Source organism: Mytilus californianus, unplaced genomic scaffold (genome assembly GCF_021869535.1).
Source record: "Mytilus californianus isolate M0D057914Y unplaced genomic scaffold, xbMytCali1.0.p SCAF_5, whole genome shotgun sequence".
Classification (NCBI taxonomy): domain Eukaryota; kingdom Metazoa; phylum Mollusca; class Bivalvia; order Mytilida; family Mytilidae; genus Mytilus; species Mytilus californianus.
The window spans coordinates 608668-629157 of record NW_026262701.1 but is presented as its reverse complement, the minus strand read 5'-3'; the positions used below and the strand labels follow the sequence as shown (position 1 = coordinate 629157).

Here is a 20490-nt window from a genome sequence, read left to right as displayed (position 1 = left end):
GCTATATTTACGAATGATGTCCTTATACCGATGATAAAATTTAGTAAATGTTTTGACTAGTTTGTGATATCGAAAACCCTGGTGTAATAATTTTTCAGTAATACATAAATTTCTCTCGTTAAAATTTAAAACATTGTTACATACACGAGCGAATCGTACAAGTTGAGATATATAAACACCGTAAGATGGTGACAAGGGAACGTCACCATCTAAAAATGGATAATTAACGATAGGAAATGAAAAATCATCTCTTTTATCATATATTTTAGTATCAAGCTTTCCGTTAATGATATAGATATCAAGATCGAGGAAGGGCAGTGGTCATTGTTAGTATTAGCTTTATTTAAAGTAAGTTCAACAGGATAAATTTCTTTAGTATACATACTGAAGTCGTCATTATTGAGAGCCAAAATATCATCCAAATATCTAAAAGTATTATTAAATTTGTGTATCAGATGTTGTTTCGATGGGTCTTTGCTGATTTTTGTCATAAATTGTAACTCATAGCAATACAAAAAAAGGTCCGCAATAAGTGGTGCACAGTTAGTCCCCATTGGAATTCCGATAACCTGACGATATACGGAATCTCCAAAGCGAACAAAAATGTTATCTAGTAAAAATTCAAGGGCATATATAGTATCAAAGCATGTCCAATTGACATAGTTTTTTTGTTTATTGCTACTAAAAAATGACCTAAAAGAGTTTGAACATATATATTCACATTCTGACTTTTTAAATGCCCATTTAATTAGGTGTGTGAATTTTTTCTTAATGAGAATGTGAGGCAATGTGGTATATAGGGTAGAAAAATCAAAACTTTGAACAGATTCAAAATCACCAATATATGCATGCAATTTATCAAGTACTTCCAACGAGTTCTTGACACTCCAAAAGTAATTAATTCCACTATTTTCGAAGGCCTTATTTGAACAATTTATTATCAGGTTTTTGATTGTATCAAGTGTACTGGTAAGAAGAATAGACAATTTAGTAGTGGAACAATGGCTTGAAGAAGAAATGAATCTATATTTGTAAAGTGTTTTGTGTAGCTTCGGGAAGCCAGTTTGGTTACTTTAAAAAAATTTGAAAGACAAGATGTTCTTTTCGATCATATACCAGACAAACATTGACAAATTCTTGTACAGTTTAAGATTATTCCTGAAAATCAAATGGTCGGGGTCGGATTTGTTTAGGAAAATTGAGTTAGGAAAGCATAAAGAAAAAAGGTCACGAACACAGCGATTTCTTCCAATCAATTTTCTTTGTTTTTAAACTTATTGTAAAATTACATCAATGCCAAAACAGAGCACACCATTACAGTCATGTTTACCGAATCGGAACTGACGTATCTTGATTTTCTAATAAATGATCGTAAATTTCATTTATGTCATCCAACATATAAAAAAAATTCTGCTATATTCGACGGCAAATTTAATTTTTGTTTTATTGCTTCTTATACAGAATATCTCCAGAAGAGGTCCAAATTCATGTTTTTGTACTCTTCACCAGAAGACATTCTGGAGATGTACAGAAGAGACCAATAAAACACGCACTATATTTCATCGATGGATTGTCATGATTTTTTTTAAAGGGAGGTTATAAACATTTAATATTTTGGATAATGATATCATTAAAGTGTTTTATTTGATTGATTATAACAAACAAACCTGCATAATTAATATATGCAGTCATTTTTGGTAATACACATACTTTTCATGATTTTTTTTTTAAATCCAGAAACGCTCACAATTTCATGGCAGATGATTTCTCGGGGAAGATATAATAAGATATAGAAATATTTTCATGGACAGTATTTCACAGTAAAATATTGGAATAAACAAAATTTCACAATGAAATATTGTCAACGATTGTTTTTTGAAAAACACATATCCTGAACGAAACATGTTGCCAATAAAAAAAATCCAGCATCAGGATGTTTTAAGTCTCAGAGAACACTTATGGAAATTTCTGGATCCGCCACTGCATGACCTAAACATTGTTCAGTTACAAATTTTACTATAAACTTTACAAATGAAATTCATAAGCAGACCCATTGGTGGCTTTCGGCTGTTGTCTGCTCTATGGTCGAGTTGTTGTCTCTTTGACACATTCCCCATTTCCATTCTCAATTTTATCAAATAATTTGATAAAATATTTAATGTTTACTTTATCAAAATCTAGATTTGAAGGAAATTCTTTGAAAAAAAAAGTAAATGAAGTTTGATTAAATATATTAGTGGAATTTTAGGTCCATTCCATATTTTTTTTTTCAGCAAATATAGAAAATAGAAAAAATAAAAAATAGCAAAAAAATGCAAAAGATAATAAACAAAAACAGAAAATAATATTAAAGGACTGAAAAGGGGCAAAAATAAGAAGATTGGCATATAAACTACGTTAATTATATGCTAATCGTCTTAAAAAAGGTATCGAGTTATTTACCAGGTAATCATATTTATATCAATTTATATTTTTACTATTTGACCGGGTCCAGGTGAATAAATACTCTCAAAATATACTATATATCGAAAGAAAAAAAAGTGATTAAAATTGCATTTTCATCAAAATATTGAATAAATTATGTTACATGCACGGATTATGAGGACACCTTTTATGTCATTTTTAATTTCCCGCCCTTTTCATTCGCAGTAGCAGTGAAACATAAGATGATGAGGATGCTGAATAATTAACTTTGATATACAGTTTGATTCGCCAAGTGTTCAACACGTAAGTATAATTATATTTTTTTGCAGAAACACATATATAATACATTTTATATAGAAATAAGAAGATGTGGTATGAGTGCCAATGGCAATGGCAATGACTGAATGAGACAACTCTCCATCCAATTCCAAGTCACAATTTGTAAAAAGTAAACAGTTATTGGTCAAAGTACGGCCTTTAACACGGAGCCTTGACTCAGACCGAACAGCAAGCTGAAAAGGGCCCCAAAATGACTAGTGTAAAACAATTGAAAAGGATAACCAACGGTCTAATCTATATAAAAAACGAGAAACGAGAAACACTTATGAACCACGTCAACAAACGACAACCACTGAACAACAGGTGTTAAAATTAATGAAGCTAAATCAGGTGATTTGGGGCATTTCCAGATGTTTTACATGATGAATTATCTGGTTTGCTAATAAAATGTAGAGACAAAACTTTATTTTTAGCTCACCTGGCCCAAAGGGCCAAGTGAGCTTTTCTCATCACTTGGCGTCCGTCGTCGGCGTTAACTTTTTACAGTTTGAACTTCTTCTAGAGAACCACTGAATGGAATGAAACCAAACATGGCATGAATGTTCCTTATGAGGTGCTGACCAAGTGTTGTTACTTTGTAGCGGATCCATCATCCAAGATGGCCGCCAGCGGGGGACTTAGTTTAACATAGGACCCTATGGGAAATACATACAAATGTCTTCTTTTAGAGAACCACTGAATGGAATGAAACCAAACATAATATGAATGTTCCTTATGAGGTGCTGATCGAGTGTTGTTACTTTGAAGCCGATCCATAATCCAAGATGGCCGCCAGCGGGGGACTTAGTTTAACATGGGACCCTATGGGAAATACATACAAATGTTTTCTTTTAGAGAACCACTGAATGGAATGAAACCAAACATGGCAAGAATGTTCCTTATGAGGTGCTGACCAAGTGTTGTTACTGTGAAGCCGATCCATAATCCAAGATGGCCGCCTGCAGGGGACTTAGTTTAACATGGGACCCTATGGGAAATACATACAAACGTCTTCTTTTAGAGAACCACTGAATGGAATGAAACCAAACATGGCAAGAATGTTCCTTATGAGGTGCTGACCAAGTGTTGTTACTTTGAAGCTGATCCATCATCCAAGATGGCAGCCAGCGGGGGACTTAGTTTAACCAGAGTTCGCGAAAACTTATTTTGACCCGTCGGTCATGGGACCGACAAAGCATGATTATTTGTCAGTCCTACACAATTTCAGCCAGTCCTCCAAAATCTGTCAATTTTATCCTGAAATAAAATTAATAACATATTTTAACGAAAAATAACTTTATTTATATTAGTTTTATTCTTCGCACCCACAGGCAAATTAACAATGAAGGACCAGTTCAGGTCTTCTGATTGTTCTTATTTAAAGTCATCTTCACTATCCATTTCATCATCTGAATCACTTTCTCGGCTGTTACAGTATTTGTTTGCTCCATTGTAGGGTTCAATCGCCGATTGTTTGCCAGGGATGGCTCTATGAACAAATTTAGTAGGCCACGTGTAGATCGCCGCTTTGGTTTGTTTATAATAAATCCGTAAACCAGTACCGGAAATTGGCAGCGGGTACATCTGATAACCGATGTAAACACTTATTGGAAACAGTTGCGGTACATCTAATAACCGATGTAAATAAGTGCCGAAATATGCACTACAACGGCCGTTTTTACATCGGTCATCGGGACCGGCACTAGCCTTCAAAATACTGGTCCGAGCCTCATTTTGACCGACAGGACAGACAGGACCGACCATTTTCGCGAACTCTGTTTAACATGGGACCCTATGGGAAATACATACAAACGTCTTCTTTTAGAGAACCACTGAATGGAATGAAACCAAACATAGCAAAAATATTCCTTATGAGGTGCTGACCAAGTGTTGTTACTTTGAAGCTGATCCATCATCCAAGATGGCAGCCAGCAGGGGACTTAGTTTAACATAGGACCCTACGGGAAATACATACAAATGTCTTCTTTTAGAGAACCACTGAATGCAATGAAACCAAACATGGCAAGAATGTACCTTATGAGGTGCTGACCAAATGTTGTTACTGTGAAGCCGATCCATAATCTAAGATGGCCGCCAGCAGAGGACTTAGTTTAACATAGAACCCTATGAGAAATGCGTACAAATGTTTTCTTTTAGAGAACCATTGAATGGAATGAAACCAAACATGGCATGCATGTTCCTTTTGAGGTGCTGACCAAGTGTTGTTACTTTGAAGCTGATCCTTCATCCATGATGGCTGCCAGATTGGGACAATGTTTAACAAAGGACCCTATGGACAATACATACAAATGTCTTCTTTTAGAGAACCACATACTGAATGGATTGAAACCAAACATGGCATGAATGTTCCTTATGAGGTGCTGACTAAGTTTTGTTGCTTTGAAGCTGATCCTTCATCCATGATGGCCGCCAATGGGGGGACTTCCTTTAACATAAGACCCTATGGGAAATACATACAAATGCTTCTAGAGGTGCACTGAATGGAATGAAACCAAAACATGGCATAAATGTTTCTTATGAGGTGCTGATTAAGTGTTGCTACTTTGTTGCCGATTTACTGTTCAAGATGGCCACCAGGATTTTTTATTAAATTACAGGACCAATATTAAACCAAATTTGGCCTCCCTCATTATTAGGTATCTGTTATGATTTTAAATCTATTTTTACATGATTTCCAAAACCAAAGTAGAATCAGGTGAGCGACACAGGCTCTTGAGAGCCTCTAGTTATTTTTAATCGTCTCCATTAAACAAATGTAAGAGTCTGTATGCAGCGATCTGGAAAGATTTTGTCTCTATGGGCCAAGGGCACCCTCATAAATTTTAATGGACCATTTTGAACAGGCTGTTACAGTTTATAACATAAGTAATAAATATCTATACTGGGCGCAGCTGCATACGACTGCAGAGGTCCAACCCTGAACATTTGGGGCAAAAATGGACACAATCATGACAATATTCGCGCTTGATACAGGTCTGAATTTGGATTGTAATTAAATATTTGACACACAATAGGTTTCTGACACAGAATAACTGTAGTCAAAGAACTTAGAATTGGTTATATGATTTGAATTTATATTAAATTTTTGCTTTTGTGCAATACACTGTGCCTGTGCGAATTGACCCCACCCCACCCCCCACAAAAAAAAATTAAAATTAACCTTTTTTTTTTTTTGCTTTTGTGCAATACACTATGCTGTTGCGTATTGAACACCCCAACCCCCACCCTTAAAGGCTTTTTTTTCAAAAAAAAAAATATGTGAAGAAATTTTGTTTAATTTCTGAAATCTGAAAAAAATTGCCCATCCCCCAATTTCTCCCCCCCCCCCCCCCCCTTTTTCCAAAAAAAATTTCTTTCCCTCAAGATATGGTCATAATCTCAATTCAAATTACCAATGGAGTTTGCAACCATAATTACCCATTTAAATACATCATAATAAGTAAAATCACAAAAATACTGAACTCCGAGGAAAATTCAAAAAGGAAAGTCCCCAATCAAATGGCAAAATCAAAAGTTCAAACACATCAAACGAATGGATAACAACTGTCATACTCCTGACTTGGTACAGGCATTTTCTTATGTAGAAAATGGTGGATAAAAGTCTTAAATAGATAATTTAAAAGCAGTGTAAGGGAGGTAATCCAACATTGTACAATTTTGTTTTTGGATTAGTTCCCTTACACTGCTTTTAAATTGTTCATTAACCAGGAAACCCTTGTTTTTCCCCCTTTTTTGCCCCTAATTCCTAAACGGTTTGAGCCATAACCCCCCCAAAGCCAATCCTAACCATCCCTATGAGGTATGGAAACTGGTGGTATAATTTCAGAGAGATCCATACACTTAAAAGACAAGTTATTGTCTGGAAACTAGAAAAATGCCTTTTTGGGCCTCTTTTTGGCCCCTAATTCCTGAACTGTTAGGACCATAACCCCCAAAATCAATCCCAACCTTCCTTTTGTGGTATTGAACCTGATGGTAACATTTCATACAGATCCATTCACTTAAACTAAAGTTATTGTGTGAAAACCAATGTGTTTTAGAATTAAAATTTAGAAAAATGCTCTATGTTTTTTTAATCGAAATTAATAGTAATCATACTTTCAATTATATTATTTAAAGAAAAAAAATCAACCATACTAGCAATCTTTCATAGAATTAAAGTTGGTTCCTTTGAAAATTTAGATCATGGTTATTCACGTTTTTCAGGTTTTTTGAGATAAACCATGCAGAACTAAGTTAAACTGGTTCTCGAAATATTATCATCTGTCTATCGACTTGTTTTTCTTGGGGAACAGTACGACAACCTATATTTTTGAACCAAATGATACGAACGACAAAATAATCAATTAACTTTCCGCTACAACTTGATTGAATTGGGAATTTTCCGTGTTCATTTGGGAAAAAAATAGGGTTTTTCTAATTGGGAACAGGGCTGATATTCGGACCCAAAATAAAGGAAGGAAAAACACTGGAGGGTCTGGTGCCGGCTCTGCCAGCCGACAAGTTTGTCACTCCAGCAAGACCGAAAAGAACATTGCTGATTGTGAAGCAAACAATATAATTAAACAGTTCTTAATAAACAACACAAGAGGACTTAAATTGCCAGACAGCAAAATAAGCAACAATATAAACACTCATTCTTTGTGAAAACAATCATCAATTGGAACCAGCTGCCAGATAAGGTAGTGCATGCTGATTCTGTAGAGGCAGTCAAGACCGCTCTACAGGAACACCGCCCATAACAACAGCGCTCTTCTCCACCGTGTAAAAAAGCCTATTTAGGATTCTACACGTACAGATAAAAATGAGAAACACTTATGAACCACATCAACAGACGACAACCAATGAACAGGCTCATGGTATGATTGCCAATGGAACAACACTCCACCTAAGACAAAATGTTGTTGATGTAAAGCTTTTTTGACATTGTTCTGTACCATACACTAAATAAACTGCTTTTGGCATATTTGATTGGGCTACTCAGAGCTTACTGCATAAGAAATTTCAAGTTTGAAAGACCATAGGGTGAACTTTGCAAGCGTGTGATTTAATCTGGTTTCCTATGCAAAATATTGTAGACTTTGATCCTGGTCCATTTCTATCTTATATTTCATTTTATCTGGATTTACACTATTGCAATGATGGATGTTTTTAGATGCAGTACAGTGATATTGTTGTCTTTTTTCAAAACTACCTCTACCGTTTTTTATTGGGAAAAATGCATATTTTTTATTGAAATTGGGAAATTTGTATATTTTATTCTAAACACATTTCCGATTTTTTGCCGACCTTTGCAGTCTTTTTTGCACTGTTTTTTCATGTATATTTTGGTTGTCAGACATTTTCAACCTGAAAGGTACTTTTCTAAGAGGGGAAAGAAACAGAAGCAATGATGGTACTTAATGCATTGAAAACCACATGTGTTACAAACACCATGATGATTCTGATCAGATAACCGGATCTCAAAAGTGCTTTCTAATATCAAAATAATAACATGAATACGATATTTCAATCATTACTACCAATGCCATCACTGTTTGGGGAAAATGTAAAACTTTTTGGGAGGAATTTTAAGTCCATTTTTTTTAGTAATTGGGAATTTTCTCTAGGGGAAAAAGCCGAATTTCGGCTGTAATTTGAGGCAAACAATATCACTGCAGTATAAGACCATATCAAGACAACATAAACTGAACATGTTTAATCCCTATAACATGTATCATAAGGGTTTTATACCCGAGATAGGCAGCATTAAAAATTGTAGTCAAAATCATTCAGTTCAAGTTTATCAGCATAGAAAACTGAAGAGTGCACTCTAGATTGTTTGGATGTCAGAAACTTGGTTAAGGGTTGCTGTCTCATTGGCATTTTAACCACATCCCATGATCAGTTTCCTAATTGGACATGGCAGTCATCAGCAAGTCATTTCAATCCATCAAAAAATAACTTATACTCAAATATTTCTTACCAGAACTCTTTAAGTACCCACAGTGGGGTGTTAGTTGCGGTTTCAGCCTTGTCGGCAAAGCACTTTTTAACAGATAGTGCTGTTGCCGATTCATCGGCATAATCCAAAACAAATATCCCCCTCTGTGTGGCTGAGTCTGCAATTTCGTATTCTCATGGTCTCTTTTCCATCAATCAATTATTTTAAAAAAGCAGCTGGGACCTTCCATGCAGTGTTCAGCCTCAGCAGCCATGCTAAATATTTACGACTGGTACCCGGCACATTTCTACGCAAGCAAACTTACCGGGGGGAAAAAATGGGAAACCAGATTTGGTTTCCGGCAAGAAAAGCGTGGTAAAGTGTTGATATTTTATTTTCACAACCGCAAAATTTTGGCGATAATAAAAAGGAGATTTAACAGCATTCTCTTTTATTTTTATTATATGACCGCAAACAAATTTTTTGTTGCATCGTACATTGGTATGAAGTCATCCTCGTCTGCGTCGTCATCCAAAGACAAATTTGGTTTCCGGACAATAACTTGAGTTAAAGTGAATGGATCTCTATGAAATTTTACCAGAAGGTTCAATACCACAAAAGAAAGGTTCGGATTGATTTTTTGGGTTATGGTACCAACAATTTAGGAATTGGGGGCTAAAAAGGGGCCAAAAACAAGCATTTTTGTTGTTTCCGGACAATAACTTGTGTGTAAGTGTATGGATCTTTCTGAAATTGTACCACAAGGTTCCATATATATATATATCACAAAAGGAAGGCTGGGATTGAGTTTGGGGGTAATTGCCCTAAATATTCTGAAATTTTTTTTTTTGTTTCCAGACAATAACTTGTTTATGTGTATGGATCTCTCTGAAATTGTAATGCAAGGTACCATACCACAAATGGAAGGCTGGGATTGAGTTTGGGGGTAATTGCCCCAAATGTTCAGGAATTGGGGGCCAAAAAGGGGTAAAAAATAAGATTTTTTCTAGTTTCCAGACAATAACTTGTGTTTAAGTGTATGGATCTTTCTGAAATTGTACTGCAAGGTACCATACCACAAAGGGAAAGCTGGGATTGAGTTTGGGGGTAATTACTAAAAGGGGGTAAAAAAATATTGGGGTGGGGGGGATTTTTTTTTTCATAATTTTTCTTTTTTTTTTTCTTAAAATTGTCCATTTTTGCATTTATTATTTCTGATTCATATTTAAAAGCAAAAAATACTTATATGGCAGGAGATACACACAAAACATGACGTGTAAATTATTATATGAAGTATTGTGCAACAGCACACTATTGCGCAATAGCAGGAAATCTTCAATTGCATAGTATTGTGCAATAGCATAATATTGCACAATAGCAAGAAATCTTCAATTGCACAGTATTGCAGAATAGCAAGAAATCTTCAATTGCACAGTATTGCACAATAGCAAGAAATCTTCAATTGCACAGTATTGCAGAATAGCAAGAAATATCCAATTGCACAGTATTGCAGAATAGCAAGAAATATCCAATTGCACAGTATTGCACAATAGCACAATAGTGCCCAATAGCCAGACATCTTCAATTGCATAGTATTGCACAATAGCAAGAAATATCCAATTGCACAGTATTGTGCAATTTCAAGAAATCTTCAATTGAAAATTAATACAAATATTTCAACCCATTTCAAAGGAGTAGGCCCAGTAAGACCCCTTTTTGGCCCCAAAATATAGCAGTTTTACAAAATTGTTGAAATGTGAATTTTAGCTATTTATTGGAAAAAAGAAGAATACTTCTGTTACATAAATATGGGCTGTTTTTGACAATACAATACACATGTATCGGCCACTAGCATCATTAAGTCATGCTAAATTACTGAAAATCTTCGAAATTTTTGCATTTTGGTTAATTTTTAGACGGTTTTCATCTGAAATTGAAGTGGCCGCATTTGTGTTCATTCTTAATATTTAAATGTAAGTTGTATTTGATGATAATACATAACATATATAAAGGTTGAGAATGAACACGGATGCGGCCACTTTCATTTTTGACAAAAACCATATGAAAAGTTGCATATTATGGCATATTTGATAGATTTTTCATTTATAAGCTTGAATTTGAGGGTCTTTAATGACTAAATCAGTTCAAATCTTTTACATAAACTGATTGAAAATTTGAAAAATTAGGTGAGTAGACACTTAAGTTTAAAAAGTGTCCAAAATCTTTCATCAGATGAACCTGAATTTTGAGGCCAAAATCGGCCCTTACCGGACGTACTCCTTTTAAAGATTTTTCACCACATTTATTTTGTGTCAGAAACCTATATTATGTCAAAAATTTGATCACAATCCAAATTCAGACAGTATCAAGCTTGAATATTTTGTCCAAACTTGCACCAACTGTTCAGGGTTCGACCTCAGCTGTTGTATCAGGCTGCGCTCAGCGAAGCATTTTATTTCCATTTTCGGGAATATGCGGTCGGCAGGTTTGTAAAACAGATAATTAAAAAATGTTGGCCTAACTTAAAATACCCCTGTGGACAAAATTCAACTTTTTAATTGTGATTTTAGGGGGAATATTTTTGGAAACATTTACTTTTTCAAAAATTTGGAAACTTGTACCACTGCAGACTGGCACCAATGCAAACTCTTTAACAAATGTCAACTTATACCATGTCTGATAAAACAGTGATTTTAGTAGTGCTTAGGGGAAGGGGCCCAGGGCCCATGCAAATGGGAATAAAAGTTTGTGAAATGTCAGCTTTAGGGAAAATTAATGAGTCCGTTTATAGAAAGGGCACACGGCATCAGGTGCAAAATCCTGTATCTGAGTAGGATTGGAATAACTGCATGAATTACAAACAAGATTTAAGAGATTTGTAACAAAAAATCATGATACGACACCAACAAAATCTCGTGTCGATGTCTATATACGATTGGGAATTTTAGAGCTGAAAATTGGGGAAAAAAGAGTATATTTCTCTTTGGGATTGGGACCCAAATTCTGACCCAAAATGAGGGTTGGAAAATCCCTGTTAAAAACAATCCATACTTGTGCCTCTGCACTAAAGTTTTAAAGAGGGAAAAGGATGTTCATACCAGTGAAATGAAAACAGCTCTATACTTGAACATTGATAAGGCCAAGAACAATCGTGTGTTCATGATGTCCTGACTGACCACATAGTAATGGCTTCGGCCATAGTGTTTTTGTGAGTTTCTTCATAATTATTTGTTGTAACCTCTAACTTATTTGATCATATTCCTGACAGAATCAAACTTGACCCAGTGAAAACAATGAGAAAACTTATTTTTGTATTTAAATTTAATTTTCTAATTTTTTTTCCACCATAATATCTTATTTTACACATTAGGTCATAATATCTAAAGAATAAAATACCATCAAATTTTTTGAAGGACCAGTAAAAGTTCAAAATTTTATTTCTGTCATCCTGGGTCTGACTGACAAAAAATTGAAGTTTCACAAACTGGCCAGACCACAATTAAATTCCTCTATTAGTTCTTTATGATGTTTTGTCTCATTAAAAAAATTGCACCTGGTCTTTTTGTCAAATTCTTGTGTGTGTAATGTACAGTACTAGTCGAAAAAAATATATCCAACATTCAGCATGTTCAGAAAGATTGCACTTTTACATCTTACAAATTTAGCCAATACACATGCATACCCCTATGGACAAGTCAAGAGATGTTCCAAAAACTGTAAATATTACCTTTTTGCACCTGGCCTAATCACTCTTTCCATATCAAAATCAGTTAAAATACAATATCCAAAAATTTATTTTAGCTCTCTTCTTTCATTTCCACCCAATAAAAACTAAGAAATGAATGAGAAAGGGAAAGAAAAAATACACTTTAAACAAGGAATTGTTTGAATCTGGAATAATTTTTAATTCTGGAAAATTGATGAGAAATTTATGATGAAAACTAACCCAACTAAATAGGGTTAGCCATGTGCGCATGGCTAAGGGGGGTTAGTTAGTTCATACTGAAATGATAGTGAAAGTAAAATTAACCTTAGCCATGCGCGCATGGCTAACCCTATTTAGTTGGGTTAGTTTTCATCATACATTTCTAATCAATTTTCCAGAATTCAAAATTATTCCAGATTCAAATAATTCCTTGTTTTTAATTAAAGAGAACTATATTCGTGGACAACGAAAAGCGGGGTCATTAATTGTGGTCTCAGGCCAACTGGGGAATCACTTTAGAATTGGAGTTATCTTCCTTTGTTCATAATTGTAGTTGATTTCTCCAATAGTATTGCCTTCAGATACAATTACAATGCAATGCTCATTTGTCAAATGTATGTAATCTTTACCTTTCAGTGCTTACAAACATTTTAATGATTGCAATTTTTTCCTTTCAGAACAAACATTTTAATGAATGCAATCTTTACCATTCAGTGCATACAAACATTTTAATGAATGCAATCTATATATACCTTTCAGTGCCTACAAACATTCAAATGAATGCAATCTTTACCTTTCAGTACAAACATTTTAATGATTGCTATCTTTACCAATCAGTGCTTACAAACTAATTGTTTGAAACATTTTATTGAATGCAATCTTTACTTTTCAGTGCTTACACACATTTTAATTTCAGTGCACACATACATTTTATGAATGCAATCTTTACCTTTCAGTACAAAACATTTTAATGAATGCAATCTTTACCTTTCAGTGTATACAAACATTCAAATAAATGTAATCTTTACCTTTCAGTGCTTACAATCTTTCTCTTTCAGTACAAACATTTTAATGAATGCAATCATAACAATTCAGTGCATACTAACATTTCAAATGAATGCATTCTTTATCTTTCAGTGCTTACAAACATTGAATGAATACAATCTTTTAAACATTTCAGTGCGTACAAACATTTCAATGAATGCATTCTTTACCTTTCAGTGCTTACAAACATTTTAATGAATGCAATCATAACATTTCAGTGCGTACAAACATTTCAATGAATGCAATCTTTACCTTTCAGTGCTTACAAAAAATTTAATGAATGTAATCCTTACCTTTCAGTGCTTACAAACATTTTAATGAATGCAATCTTTACCTTTCAGTGCTAACAAACATTTTAATGAATGCAATCTTTACCTTTCAGTGCTTACAAATATTTTAATGAATGTAATATTAATCTTTACCTTTCAGTAAAAACATGTTAATAAATGCAATCTTTACCTTTCAGTACAAACATTTTAATGAATACAATTTTTACCTTTCAGTACAAACATTTTAATGAATGCAATCTTTACCTTTCAGTTCTTACAAATATTTTAATGAATGTAATATTAATCTTTACCTTTCAGTAAAAACATTTTAATGGATGCAATCTTTACCTTTCAGTGCATACAAACATTCAGATGAATGCAATCTTTACCTCTCAGTGTCTACAAATGTTTTAATGAATGCAATATTTACCTTTCAGTACAAACATTTTAATAAATGTAATCTTAACCTTTCAGTACAAACATTTAAATGAATGTAATCTTTACCTTTCAGTGCTTACAAACATTTTAATGAATGCAATCTTTACCTCTAAGTGCATACAAACATTTTAATGAATGCAATCTTTAACTTTCAGTACAAACATTTTTAATGACTGCTATCTTTACCTTTCAGTACGTACAAACATTTGAATGACTGCCATCTTTACCTTTTAGTACAAACATTTTAATGAATGCAACTTTACCTTTCAGTACAAACATTTTAATAAATGTAATCTTTACCTTTCAGTACAAACATTTTAATGAATGCAACTTTACCTTTCAGTACAAACTTTTTAATGAATGCAATCTTTACCTTTCAGTACAAACATTTTGATAAATGTAATCTTTACCTTTTAGTACAAACATTTTAATGAATGCAACTTTACCTTTCAGTACAAACTTTTTAATGAATGCAATCTTTACCTTTCAGTACAAACATTTTAATAAATGTAATCTTTACCCAGACCTGCCAACTATCCCGATTTATGGGGGATATCCCCCATGAGAGGGGTTGACCTGAATTTTGAAATTTTTTATTTTATAATCTGAACACCTCAAAACAGGCATTCAAATGAGTTAAAAGGGTATTTAAGCACATACATACTCATTCAAACAATGTAGTAGTAGATTCAAAACACTTATGGCAATTAAAGAGGACCATAAGTTCCTCTTACGCTTAAAATCCCCCATGGAGATTTTGAAAAGTTGGCAGGTATGTTTACCTTTCAGTACAAACATTTTAATGATTGCAATCTTTACCATTCAGTGCATACAAACATTTTAATGAATGCAATCTTTACCTTTTAGTACAAACATTTTTAATGACTGCTATCTTTACCTTTCAGTACGTACAAACATTTTAATGACTGCAATCTCTACCTTTCAGTACAAACATTTTAATTAAAGAATGCAATCTTTACCTTTCAGTGCCTACAAACATTCAATTGAATGCAATCTTTACCTCTTAGTGCATACAAACATTTTAATGAATGTAATCTTTACATTTCAGTGCCTACAAACATTCAATTGAATGCAATCTTTACATTTCAGTGCCTACAAACATTCAATTGAATGCAATCTTTACATTTCAGTGCCTACAAACATTCAATTGAATGCAATCTTTACAGTTCAGTGCCTACAAACATTTTAATGAATGCAATCTTTACATTTCAGTGCCTACAAACATTTTAATGAATGCAATCTTTACATTTCAGTGCCTACAAACATTCAATTGAATGCAATCTTTACATTTCAGTGCCTACAAACATTCAATTGAATGCAATCTTTACATTTCAGTGCCTACAAACATTCAATTGAATGCAATCTTTACATTTCAGTGCCTACAAACATTCAGTTGAATGCAATCTTTACATTTCAATGCATACAAACATTCATCACATCTTCTTATTTATACATATACCTAGATGAGTGACACATGTTCTTTATAGCCTATAGTTATTTTTAGCTGTTATGTATTTGTTAAACTGTTTGCTATTTTCCTTGATATCTTCTTTCCTATTTTCAAAATACTTGGTGTGATTTCGTTATTTTAGTCTTTATTGATTTTCGTAGTTCTAGCCTTTTTTTCCTCAGTTTCCATCCATATAAATATTTCTTCTGTTTCCATTTCGTTTTATGTTTCCACTGTTTAGCAACACTGGTAGTTGACCATATTATTCTGTCATTTTGAATTAAGTACTTTAAGGGATTAATGGGACTTTGACTTTTTGTACCACAATGACAAATTGTAAACCCAACCCCTCTGGCACAATATGATCAAAGGCTCTCATACTTGATAGAAATGTTTGTCATAATATGTAGTTGATCGTTTTATACAATCGTTTCGATTTGTTCATTTGTCCATTTTTGCCGAGTTAAGAGACTTTGACAATATTCTGACTATTGTTCCACAATGACACCTTGTGACACACTATTTTATTCATCATTTACACAGCAGTAGGGGACATTGTGTGAAAGCTTCCAATCTTGTTTAATAATTATTAAAGTTTTATCAATCAGTATTGTGTACTAATGTAATTACTAGAAGAAGTGGTATGATTGCCAAAAAGACAACTATAAATCAGAGACTAAAATTAAACAATCAATCAAGTGAAGTTTACAAACGAAAATTGTTTATTACACAATAGTACTACATGCATTATTCAACATAAAACATTTTTGCAGCATTTATGTTTCTATGATAGTGAAATATGAACATTAAGAAAGTTAAAAACCTGCAGTTTTAAGATGGTCCATTAATTATCTGCAGACAAACACTGAAACCTTCGGCCATTTTTCCAATAAATAATGATATGAATATTATTTTCAATTACATTTCCTTGGTGCTTTAATCAAACCAAACACATCGTGTGCATTCAAATGTGAACAGTAATCGTGTCCTTTATATTTGGTATGAAAAAGACACCCAGCATTCATCAGTACAAAAAGTGCTCACAAAGCACAGGTACATTTCACCTTTTCCATACAATAGTCCAAATATAATTGGACAAAAATTGTTTGCTGAATATCATATGTTATGAACATTATCATGGTAATGTCAATCACTTTGTCTTAAATCCAATTAGCTTTCAGGGGCTTTTTCTCCTTTGTCACCTTGCCAAGACTTTTGACAGGGGCTCTTAGCAGCTCCCAGATCATCTGCCAAGAGTTCTGCTCCTAGTTTGAAACTGCCTAATTTTGCCACTGATCTTGGCTTAAAACTCAAATATAAAAAAAGATACATTCTACCTGTTATGCTTAATGTCACCTTGACATAAATAAATACCCCACATCACCTTTCATTCATATCAATTTTATAACTTGTTTTTGGTAAAGTCTGGTTTTCTTTTACCCAATCCAATCAAATTCTATAACAGTCTTGAACTGAAGCAAAAGCTGTCGCTTTTAATTTCAGGTTCATTGACTTGGAGTTGTGGGACTTTAATGGTAGATGGATGGGTGTATAACATGTATAATGTGCTCAGTCATAGCTGTATATTTTTGTTTGATATTTTATGCAGTTTAAATTTGGAAAATTTTACTTCCATATTTTTACCAATTCTGATCTTGGACTAAAAAACACAAATTAAAAGAATTGAAAAGGAGATATACAATAAAGCAAAAGAAAAAAAACTGATCCTAAACTTTTACACCTTGTATTTTGTGTATTTTCAGATTGATTTGTTATGAAGAGAATGGAGTTTAAAGAAGATTTAAAGATTACAAAATCTATTGAAAATTGTTCCTTGGAAGAAAAATGTTCAATGAAGAACTTGACTTTTGATACTAATCAAAATTGTTGCTACTCTGACTTAATTAAAACAGGACATTTTGGTGAATACAATATTACTTTGAAAAGTAGAGCGATAGATCATAAAAGTCAGGAGGACATCTACAACAACATGAAATACGGTGATGGAGTTAATTATGTTACATTTGAAGCTATCAAAAGAAATATTCATGATTTGATTTGGGCAACCAAAAAACCCAAAGTCGAACCATTTTCCTTTCTTTGGCTGTTTCCATCTAGAAGAACAAGAACGAAATCCACTGATGCAGATATATACTTGGCAGCTGTATTAGGTGTATGTTCTAAACAGCAAAGACAAGAATTGATGAAAGTTAAAAACAAACGTTATTATGATCATGTCCCCCTATCTCTGGCATGTAAGATAAGAAACCTTAATCTCGTCAAATTTTTTGTGGAGCATTGTGATGCTGACGTTAATGGAAATGATGGCGATGGTAAGCCAATGCTTTGGGCAATAGCAAAGCAAGAAGAACACATTGTTCATTACCTACTGAAACATAAGGCTGATCCAGGTAGGAATGTTGCCCCCAATTTCAACTTATTGTTGTTCTCCATGAAGATACGTTCATCATCAGCATGGCCATCATTTGGATATGAAGAAAGCTATGACGAGGATGATGAAAAGGAACATGAATCTGACAATGAGGTCAACGAAGATGATGATGTTATTGATGAGGATGATACTGATGAAGATGAGGATGAGGATGAAAGACGTGATTGCCCAGATGACGAAGGTGAGTGGACTGATGTTGACGATGATGAAAGTGAATATTCGTCAGAGGATGAAGATGACAGTTTAAATGAAGATGAAACAGAGGAAGAAAGTATGAATGGATCTGATGATGAAATTGAATGTCGAATAAGACTTGATTTAACTAAGAAGAATGATGAGAAAATTCCAGTTCCATGTCATCCTAAACTTAAAATTGTTGTGTTGTTGATTGCTTATGGAGCCATAGAGAAATGCTCTGAGAGTCAACTGTTTGATATATTTAGAGCTGTGCTACCAGAAGAGAGTACTAATGTTATAGTAATGAATACTGAGGGACAATTGTATGAAGCTTGTCTACCTATATTGTTAGACAAAGTTCCTAACCTAGCCAATGTCAGGAATGCTGAGGGAATGTCATTATTGGGTTATGAACTTCTACATAAAGATTATAATTATAAGAGATGCCAAATTTCAAGTTACCTTGAGCCATTTTTGGATGAATCTGATGGCACAGAAGTCAACAATGCCAATGTTCTGAAGTATTTTTACATACCTTTGTTAGAGGAACAAGAAGAAACTATAGAAACTAATGTGAATACTGTTCTAAAGTCTTGTAGAATACATCCTACCACAAATAATGTCATATGTAGTAATAATGATTCCAATCATAACAAGTATGTACATCCTCTTATTTTCTTAGCTGCCACTGGGAAGAGCTTATTAGGAACATGTTTGGATATGCCAAAGATTCCTTTCCATGTCAAGTTTGATGCTTTAGAGATAGCTGGTGCCAATTTTGCCAAATGGGGGTATTATACTGATGCTGTAGATTGTTGGAATGCTGCCAACTGTATCAGACAACAGATAGTTACCCTTAAGAATAAGAATTCAGAGAGTATTCAAGAATATGTGTCAAAGTGGGAGAAGGATATTCACATATCAGACGAAATTGCAGAAGAGTTGCTGAATCCTTATGAAGATTATGTTGACATGGATACTATATATATAGACTTTGATGAAGATTCTCGTTCTATTATTCAGTCTGTTGAGGAGAGCTTTAAAATGAAGTTGAACACAGGTACTGTACCAGATATTGTAGTCCATTCACCCACAAAGTCATTTGTATCACATCTCCACAGTTTAAACAGCCGTGAAAGTGGATCAGATAATGTCTCAAGTGACACGGACAGTGAAGATGAAGAGGAACAAATAATTAAAACTCGCATTGCCATTTTGACTAAGAGTATTTTAATTCACGAGAGACTGATAGGTTTTGGATGCCATCAAACTATGAGGGCATTTCATGCTTTAGCTATCGAGTATAAACGGCATGACAAAGTCCAAGAATTTGTTACTGTAATGACATACAGTTTCCCATACCTTGTTAAGTATATTCCACAAGAGGAGTATTATGCAGTAAGCAGCATTACAAAGACATACACACTGACAAAGTTTATTGACTCTTTAACCAATGTACTTCTTACTGAAACGAAAAGAAGACGGTTATCATTTGATCTACTGATGGCTATATTTAAGTGTTTTTTCTTGCACGGTCTAGCCACTCCAAGAAAACAAAGAGATTTCTCACAGTTTGCACCTCTTCTCTTGGCAATCAAATGTCTACATAGATTTGAGAAGACAGATGAAGAAGACAGAAGATTTTCACAATTCTTGAGGAAAGTTCTCAAAGATGACCTAAGGAATAATGTTAGACAGAGTCTACTGCACTATGCCACACCAGTCACAAACAAAGCATCGGAAAAATTAGAGAAAGAAATAATAGGATTATCAGAGTTAGTTGAAATCTTATTAAGTTCAGGAGCAGATCCAAATACTGAGGACAAGTTTGGAATGACACCCCTTCATTTAGCCTACCGTGTCAGGTCCACTGAATTGAATGAGCTAGTGAACAACCATTATGATAACCAGATGAATATCATCCAAGCCCTGTTGGGAGCTGGTGCTCACACTGACTGTATCGATGCTGCTAACAGAACACCCATCTGGTATTCCCAAACGTCATCAAGTCCATTGTGTCCTGTGGGTACACGATCATTGCAGTGCCTAGCTTCTGTTGCGATTGTAAACAACTGTGAACCTTATCAAGGACAGCTGTCATCTCACATGGTGAAATTTGTGGACTTGCACAAGAAAAGGGGCAAATTAACAACGGATATTTTTCTGGTGAATCTTCTGAACAAGTCACAAAAAGGTCCAAAGTTTTTCTTCTGAATAAATCTCAAAAAGCCAAGGTCCAAAGTTTTT

The 20490-nt window shown here is 34.0% G+C and overlaps 1 protein-coding gene across 1 annotated transcript; it reads left to right on the top strand.

Annotated features, from left to right (window-relative positions):
- The first annotated feature begins 2636 nt into the window (after positions 1–2636).
- LOC127700990 (uncharacterized) lies at positions 2637–20472 on the top strand. Its single transcript, XM_052204745.1, has 2 exons — positions 2637–2727; positions 17378–20472. Exon 2 carries the CDS (start codon positions 17389–17391, stop codon positions 20455–20457), a length of 3069 nt encoding a protein of 1022 aa, XP_052060705.1. The 5' UTR covers positions 2637–2727; positions 17378–17388; the 3' UTR covers positions 20458–20472.
- Positions 20473–20490: the final 18 nt, after the last annotated feature.

What these genes read in the sequence shown, in the direction of transcription:
- LOC127700990 (XM_052204745.1), top strand. Translation starts at nt 17,389, where the DNA reads ATGAAGAGAATGGAGTTTAAAGAAGATTTAAAGATTACAAAATCTATT.